This window comes from Egretta garzetta, unplaced genomic scaffold, assembly GCF_000687185.1.
Source record: "Egretta garzetta isolate BGI_Z169 unplaced genomic scaffold, ASM68718v1 scaffold787, whole genome shotgun sequence".
NCBI lineage: Eukaryota > Metazoa > Chordata > Aves > Pelecaniformes > Ardeidae > Egretta > Egretta garzetta.
In genome coordinates this window covers 746,444-755,473 of record NW_009260266.1, presented here as the reverse complement: position 1 = coordinate 755,473, position 9,030 = coordinate 746,444, and the positions used below count along the sequence as shown (strand labels likewise).

At 36.0% G+C, this 9,030-nt stretch overlaps 1 protein-coding gene across 1 annotated transcript; it reads left to right on the top strand.

Annotated features, from left to right (window-relative positions):
- The first annotated feature begins 800 nt into the window (after nt 1-800).
- Nucleotides 801-8,798, top strand: PSMD12 (proteasome 26S subunit, non-ATPase 12). Its single transcript, XM_035897714.1, has 10 exons — nt 801-1,550; nt 1,796-1,924; nt 3,295-3,402; nt 4,334-4,438; nt 4,813-4,962; nt 5,134-5,268; nt 5,811-5,923; nt 6,287-6,461; nt 6,972-7,049; nt 8,334-8,798. Exons 2-10 carry the CDS (start codon nt 1,805-1,807, stop codon nt 8,541-8,543), a joined length of 1,194 nt encoding a protein of 397 aa, XP_035753607.1. The 5' UTR covers nt 801-1,550; nt 1,796-1,804; the 3' UTR covers nt 8,544-8,798.
- The last annotated feature ends 232 nt before the right edge of the window (nt 8,799-9,030 follow it).

Genomic DNA, 9,030 nt, shown 5'->3' with positions numbered 1-9,030 from the left:
ACCAGAAGGGACGTGGCTTCTCCCTGCTGCCGCTTTCTGCGTGGAGCGTCGCTGTGAGTCAAAGCTGCCTGCGTGTAATTGATCCTGTGTCAGGTTAGACAAGTAGCGCTTTGCATCCTTCTAACTACGTGCCCCAAAAGAGTGGAATGGAGAGCCAGAGGCATGGCAGGCTGGTAGGGTGCTTGGCATCTGCTGAGCAAACGTCTGTGTGCACGCATAGGTGCACACAGCACTAGGTGACCACAGAATGTCTTGCAGATGGGATCGTAGAGGTAACCATGCATATGGTGTGTCTTAAGGTTTCTTTTATGGACTTGTTCTGTAGCGTAGAGATTCTTATGCATCTCAGAAGAGACCGACTGGATTTGCTGTTACGTTCTTTCCCAGTAGGATGGTATCTGACTCTTTACATGCTGCAAATTGCAGAGAATCACAGAGTATCTAGAGTTGGAAGGGACCCATAAGGATCATTGAGTCCAACTCCAAATGCTCTGCTCTATCCGTGTGTCTTGTGATAGACATGTTGTACCACATAGCATATTGCAGGATTCTGAAGGCAGTAGCCTTAAGATAAGTAAATTGCATCTTACGCTATCTTAAGACGAGATTGTATGGAGAGTAGGCACAGGTGTGTTATCCCACAAGCACAGCTCTGCCTACCTAGGTATGGACACCATGACCATGTTTCATTGCCACAGAACATGTAAATTTTGTGGCAGTAAGAGCACGTCCTTGACAAACCATTATACGTAGTTTAAAAGATTTCAGTAGGGTGGATACCTTTAGAAACAAATCTCATTTTCTCTTTTTCGTTATTAACTTTCTAGTTTCTAACCTTTTTTTGCAGCCCTACAGTTGCCGTGGGCTGTTATAAATTCTCCCATATTAGCATTTTTTTACAAGATATTTGCTAGGAATTACAACTTGGGACTAAAAGTACATTGTGGTATCTTTAACTCCTCTAAACAAAGGCAAATATAGTTCTCAAAAGCCCAAAAGCAAGACTATAATAATTCCATGCTTAGACTGTAAAGCATGTAGTTTATGCTTTCTATAATATGCTGTAATTAAGATATGACGAATGTGGATGAAAGTAATAGTAAAACAATTTTTTGGCCAAGGTGTCTAATTGCGTATCTGTGCTCACTTAAAGCTTTGTTTTGGCAAGGAAAGAAATCAGTCTTCCATCTAGCTCAGTCAATATGAGCTAACCAAACCGGTCTGAAACTTGCTAGGTTTCTTGCTCAAGACAGACAATATGTAGTGTGTGTTGGGCAAAAATGGAACTAGTACCTTTCCAGTTTAATCTGTGTATAGAACTGTATATTTAAAGTTAGTGCTACCTATGTTTCTTTTTTAAGAAATAAAATACTTAAAAATGAGCGTACAGGCTAGTCTGTTTTTTACTTGCATGAGAATTAGAGTTACTCTCAATTGGAACTGAGTTATATTCTTCACTCATGGTGATAATTCTTTGCCTGTCACATTAGGAAGGAAGATTGCAAGAAGTAATTGAAAACCTTCTCTCCTTGGAAAAGCAAACACGAACGGTAAGTAGCGTATGGTGCTCAACATTTAGGCTGGGTTGTCCTACACACCCCCTTGTTCCGCTGCATTAAAATTGTGAAGGGAATTGGAGTATCAGTCTTTCTCTTTTGTTGTTCTTTTCTTTAAAAAGAAAATCAACAAAGCTAGATATGGTCAGGATTTTTTTCCTTTGTATAATAGAAGTGCAAGTGTGTAGAGGTCTGCAAGTTGTTTATCCCATCACTAATATGCTGTTTGTTTGTTACAGGCGTCTGACATGGTCTCTACATCCCGTATCTTAGTTGCTATAGTGAAAATGTGTTATGAAGCTAAAGACTGGGATGCTCTTAATGAAAATATTATTCTTCTATCAAAGAGAAGAAGTCAGTTAAAACAGGTGAATTTAATCCTTTGAAACAAACAAAAAAAAAATTGTATTTGGAGCTGTATTATGTATCTGATTCCGCCTTGTGTGTAGGGACTTTCCTGACTTTGTAGCACCTGCCTGAATATATTGTAATTAGTTTCTGTTGACGTTTTTTGGTAGGCATAATGAAAACCAATAATGAAACTGATGTCTGGAATTAGTCTGTCTTCAATTTGTGTCTGAGATCTGTGTGGCCCAGCTTGCCAATCTTGGCAAAACAGCTGTGACTTTTCTGTTTTTGGTGCATACCAGTGCTTTTAGATGGTAGTTCATCTTTACACTCTTCTAAGTCTGTGTTGTAGATCTAGTCTTCATTTTTCATGTTCCTGTGAGGTGCACGTTAAACGAGTTATTGCAATTTATGGCGATCAAATAAGGTGTATGCTTTACATGCTTGCTTTTGAAACAGTCGTACTCTGGAATTTAGTTCTGTCTGAGAAATTGGCTATCAGGATAGCTGAAAACACTTGCATTTAAGAAGGTGCAAAGTTTAGTGCACTGTGTGTTCAGTTTGACTTAATTAGAAGTTAGCAACAGGTAATTTTAATGGCATCATTGCTTTAAGAAGAAAAAGGTTACCTACTTTTTAATGAGCAGAAACAGTAGGAGTTTGTATACAAGTGGAGTACAATTTAGTTCTCTAACTTGCGCAAACTGTGGCTGAAGACTTGGGTCATTTCAGCTGAATTTTCTTCTTGAGGAAGAAGCTTCTAGAAGTTTGATTCTGGTCTTAGAAGTAGGTATTTTAATAATAATTGCAATGGCTTTGTCAGCGTGTGTTACCAGAAGAACATATTCCAGTACTTATGCTTGCCACTGAAGGATGCTGGCGTATTAGTGCCTGTTTGGGAATATGCAGAGGTGGAAAAGCATCACTCAGAAATCATTACACCCCCGCCCCCCCTTCCTCAAAAATCTACACGTGTCCTAAAGAGAAGGGCTAGTGCACACACTTAAGAGAAGATGTATCTTCCCTTTAGCTATGCAGGTCTTAGGGCAAACAGGTACATCTTGTCAGTTCCTGTGAGAGTTGTGTGGATTTGCTAGAAGAGGAGTACTACATTTCAAGAGAGAACCGCATGGGACGATTTATTTTTAATATCACTGGAAAAACTGAGAAGAAAGAAATGACAGAACAGCATCTCATTTGACTTCTACCATCAGTCGCTAGCGTCATTTTATACATTTTTGTGAATCAAAGTGATTAGATGTATCTTGTATGCTTTTTGTTGAGATGAGTCGCTTTTTTGATACAAAACTAGTACTTCTCTCTAAGTGTTTGAATGCATTTGAGAAATCTAAAAACACAGTATGTTTTCCTTTTCTGTTATTGTATCTAGGCAGTTGCTAAAATGGTCCAGCAGTGCTGCACTTACGTTGAAGACATCACAGACTTACCAGTCAAACTGCGCTTAATTGACACGTTGCGTATGGTTACAGAAGGAAAAGTAAGATTTTGTTTTAAGACTGAATATCTAAAAGGTAGAATAAAAATGTTCACCTTCTTTAAAAGCATAGCTTCTTAACGTTATTTTTAAATCTTGTTCAAATAAGAGCAAAAGTATATTTTTAAATTAACCTGAGAAGTCAAAGTAGTGTATTTCTTTCCAAAAGACTGCACATATTTTCAAGATTTCGTATTTAAATAATTTGCTGAAACATTGGTCATATTTTCGTGACCTAGATATTTGGAGTTCTAAAATGCCATACGTTTTTCACTTTTTAAAATGTCATGTATTTGAATTTGTTAGAGACATGAGCAGGTTTAGTTTACTTTCTCCTGGGCTTAACAAGGCGTTATGTACAGTTACGGTAATGAAAAGGTGATATCAAAGCATTATACCCAGTTAATTATTTACATAATACTGCTTTTACTTTAAGAAAATAAACAATTCTGCATGAAGGCAAATTTGTATTTATGTTACAGCTTTTGCCTGTTCAAAGTTAGTCCAAATTGTTACTAATCAAGTATTGTTGATTTATGGATGGTTAGGAGTGAGTGAAATAACGCAAATGGTAGTACTTAGTACACATGAACCATTAAAGTCTTAACTTCATACCTCTTCCAGTATATTTTGGCAGACAAAACATCTAATGCTTCATTCACAGTGCACATCCTTTTATGTTTGCTTAAAGAATGGTAGATGAATTTAGACATTATTTTTAGATTAATTTGGTCCAAATACTTCTGATGTGTCAACTATCCATCACATTTTATTTGTGTATGTTGTGGATAGTATCAGTATAGCGTATGGGTACACAAGGAATTAATTAATTGGTTGCATGAAAACATCAAATACATGTCTTTGTGGGGTTGTGGTCTTAGAGTTTGCATTCTTTAGAAAATTCCAGTATTCAAACTACTCCTCCTGATTTCAGATATATGTGGAAATTGAACGTGCTCGCCTGACAAAGACACTTGCAACAATAAAAGAACAGAATGGTGATGTGAAAGAGGCTGCCTCTATTCTGCAAGAATTGCAGGTAACACGCTGTGTAACTCAAAATTGCGTCAGCAATAAAAATGAAATCTGACTGCCTTTAGATTATTGGAATTACTGTTACTAGTGAAAGTGTAATTCAGTTTTAGCTGCTTTTGTTAGTCTCATGGTTAGGTTACATAGATTTCAATTCTCTAGGTAGTGCATTGAGTTTAGTGGATTTTCTGGTGTAAGTGGGGGCTATAATTTAAAATTGAATACCTTTTCTCCATTTTCACATGCTCTGGAGCAGCTCTTTTTTCTGGTGTTTTGGTTTGTGTTGCTCTACTTCCCCCTGCCAACCTCCCACTGTTCTTGCCCAGTTAAGACTTCTTGATTTGATTTTGAAAGTGTTGAATAGTTAAATTTTCATTTTAGGTGGAAACCTATGGTTCAATGGAAAAGAAAGAACGTGTAGAATTTATCTTGGAGCAGATGAGACTCTGTCTAGCTGTGAAAGATTACATTCGGACTCAAATCATCAGCAAAAAAATTAATACAAAATTTTTTCAAGAAGAAAACACAGAAGTAAGTAATTGGAGGATTTCTCTCTCCCCCTGTCCCCATTCCAATTTTAATCTGACATGCCTCTCTTCAGGTCCAAGTGTATTTGAATCCCTCTGTTTTCTGGTATCCAGTTGGTTTTCATTTACATGATTCATGGAGCTGTATTAATCTTACTGTTTGATACTGTTTCAGAAACTAAAGTTGAAATACTACAACTTAATGATCCAGCTGGATCAACATGAAGGCTCCTACCTCTCCATCTGCAAGCACTACAGAGCCATTTATGATACTCCATGTATCCAGGCTGAAAGTGAAAAGTGGCAGCAGGTAAAAAACCATTGCATACAAATGTCTGTTTTTTCATGTGGCAAATACCCATTTCATTACTAGATCAGTTTACAGCAGGTTAAATGGCTCATCAGTGTGTTGTTTGTAGTTTTTTTTAATGGCTTTATTAACACATTGATTGGTTGAAAACAGATATAATAAAGTTGATTATTCATGAATATTTATTAACTATCATCATTATATTGTCTTTGAAATCTTGAGAATGTCTATTTTATAAAAGTGCAGAAATTAGAAACAGCTGTGTGAGTGTGGTCTAAATAACACTGTTGTGTATGCAAGACAAATTTTGCATATTTGACAAGATTTTTTTAAACGTATTTATTTTAAATACTAGAATTTTAGTTAACCTGAATCAACTTGAATCTGTCACTGTGAATGAAGGTTCATTTCTGCAAGATGACATCAGTTTCACCTTAACTTCTTAATACGCTGGGCTTAAGCCGGTTATATTCTAAGCTCTGTGGGCAGTGTTTATAATTGTTTAGTTATGGGGAAAAAACAGACTCTTTCCTCTTAAACAGGCACTGAAGAGCGTTGTTCTTTATGTTATTCTTTCACCTTATGACAACGAACAATCTGATTTGGTGCACAGAATTAGTAGTGACAAAAAGCTAGAAGAAATCCCGAAGTATAAGTAAGTATTCTTTCTAATAAACAGTTCTTAGGTTAAAAAAAAAAAGACTCTCTCTCAAACTAGCTGTGCAAGTCTGCCGTAAGCATCTCAGAATTTAACGCTGCGTGAAAAATACTGCAAAATTATCATGAATGTGCAAGTTCTACATTAAATATCTCTTTATAAGAGAAAAATCTTTATTAGAAACACAGTCTGACTTGAGCTGCCCCTGATAGCGTGAAGTATTAGAGTGTGTTCACGAAGAACGATGAATATTAATGGTAATAAAATTAAAACATTTAAAATTAGTTCCTTGATCTATTTAAGTATGAAATGAGCCTTACTAATACAGGATTGTAAATCCAACTTTACTAAACCATTTAGAGACCTCCTAAAACTATTTACCACCATGGAATTGATGCGATGGACTGCCCTAGTTGAAGAATACGGGAAAGAATTGAGAGAAGGATCCCTTGACAGTCCTGCAACAGATGTTTTTGGCTGTACAGAGGAAGGTGAAAAGAGATGGAAAGATTTAAAGAATAGAGTTGTGGAACATGTAAGTATGGTTGTCTTTAAGTGTTAGCTATGTGCCTCAACGAAAAATACTTTTCACTTGCCATATTTTAGTTACAAAGAGAAACAGAAAAAATATGTAGTACAGCAGCAGCAAAGTTGCCTTTTCCATTGTGTTATATTTTCAACATTTTATTTGCTCGTATATCTTTGTTATAGATTGGTATTTGGCACAGTTGCCAGAAGGAGCATATTGCACTCAAATGGTGAGATTTAGCATTCATATTTCAATAGAGCAGAAACTTGAAAGTCTTGCTTTGTATTAAAATCATAATTAGTTGATTTCATTACTTAATAATTTGTCATGTAGAGACTTTTATACCTTCTATAAGCAAAAGAACTGTTTGTTCACAATTCCCTCACGTACCTTATGCTGGACTGCTGTTAGAGCACTACAGCTCCTAATCTGTTTTAACATTGACTTTTATATTTTTGCAGCCTGCTTCAATTATTTTTTGCACATAACCCTCTATTCTGAACACTTTTATTCCAGAATATTAGAATAATGGCTAAATATTATACCAGAATTACAATGAAGAGAATGGCACAGCTCCTGGATCTGTCCGTAGATGTAAGTGTTTCTTTCATAAATGGCATGGAAGTGTATGTGTACATGTGTTTGTGGCAAAAATGTAAGTATTTAGCAGAGTAATGTTCTCTTTTGATTTGAATGTGAGTTATCTTTGTAGCTTAAAAAGGTCTGTAAGTGGTGCCATAGATAGTCACTGCATTGTTTTACAGACAACGCAGGAAGATATGGCTTGTAGAAATACACTGCTTGGTACAAAATTCTCAGGGTTTATGTGTTAATGAATGTTCATGGATATAGTATCTGTCGTATCTCTATATATCTGCCTTTGTATTATCCTTGCAGCTCTCCTAGCTTCATCCTTATTATAACTCCCCAGCTCGTGTTACCAGTGCTTTTCAGCGGTTTCAGAAGAACAAAATGTGCTATAGAGATAGACAGGGAGCATTAAATTAACTTTAGTTGATTGGGTTCTTTTTATGAGAAGTAGCATAGAAGTCTATTGGGAGTAATAGTATTAATCCAAATATTTGTTGCTTTACTAGTCAATACGAAGACCTGTGTGTATTTTCATGCCTTTATGGGAGTTAGAAAATCCTTTTTTAATCCAGGCAGAACTCAATGTCGTGATGCATGTATCCATAAGGCAAAAGCTGTTCTTAAAAATTAATTTATATTCAAGGTCTCATGTAAACGCTGGAGCTTCCTGTCTTGTATTTCAGCATCAAAAAAGCTCTTGTCAAGGGGTGATTAAAACTGAAGATACAGGGTTTCTCACCTTTAAATGTCCCTGTTTATAGATGGTTGCACTTTGAGAACAATCAATTGTTTGGGAACAGTCAGTCCCCTCTGTGTTTTCAAGAGCTTTCCAAAGAGATTCATACATCATGGCATATTGGTATTTCAAGTGCAAATGAAGAGCTTTACCCTACTGTCTTTTAATTAAATCTGCTCTTTTCCACCAACTCAGAATAAACCTTCTTTGACAGCGGTCAGTAATTTACATGGATTTTCCTATGCCTTGCTTGTTGGAAGACTTGTTCTGATACCTGTGTAGCCAAGTACTCTAATGTGTAAAAGTCTGTTGGAGTAGTATATTAAACTTTTAATTTCATGAAAGGCAATCAGTTATAGGTCAAATTAAAAAAAAAAAAGTTTTTAATAGAAGGTGCTAGTAGCTTGTAGTGCCAATGTGTAATATTAAAGTATTGTGCGTAAGTATAAAGAACACCTTTTTCTCTGTGTTTTAATACTGTTTGGGAGGAATGCTGATGCTTTGTAGATAAAAATGCTGTTTTCTTGATGTAGTGCTGTTTGTCTTTGCAGGAATCGGAGGAGTTCCTGTCTAACCTAGTAGTTAATAAGACCATCTTTGCTAAAGTAGACAGGCTGGCTGGTATTATCAATTTTCAGAGGCCCAAGGACCCAAACAATATACTCAATGACTGGTCTCACAAGCTCAACTCACTAATGGCCCTAGTTAACAAAACCACACATCTCATTGCCAAAGAGGAGATGATACATAACCTGCAGTAAGGTGCCTCAGTAATCTCAGTGCTTTTAAAGAAGGCATTAAATCTTCATAATAGAGACTATTATTACAGTGTGTATATGGTTTGTTTTCTCCCTGTCAAGCCTTCCTGGTCTAAAATTTAGAACATAATTCTGAAATTCCTGTTGACAATTAAGTTCCCTTGATTATTCATTCAGTTGTTAAATGTTTTTGCTACAATTGGTGAAAGAACATAATAAAACGGTATTGCCTGTACAATAGTAGTCTTGTGATTTCTTTTTTCCATGTATACCTTTATCTAACACATAATTCTGTGGTTATTTCATTACAGGGCTATTTTTGAGGCTGTGATTGAGACGCTATACTGTAAATAATAAAATCCTAGGGGTTTACAGTAGCATGCCTTGAGGTAACTTATAATGATAATATTATAATGTTATGCCAAGATGCTGTTTGAACAAAATTCTGTATGTTCATGCTTAAGATTAATGCTATTTCTTGTAGTTTGGG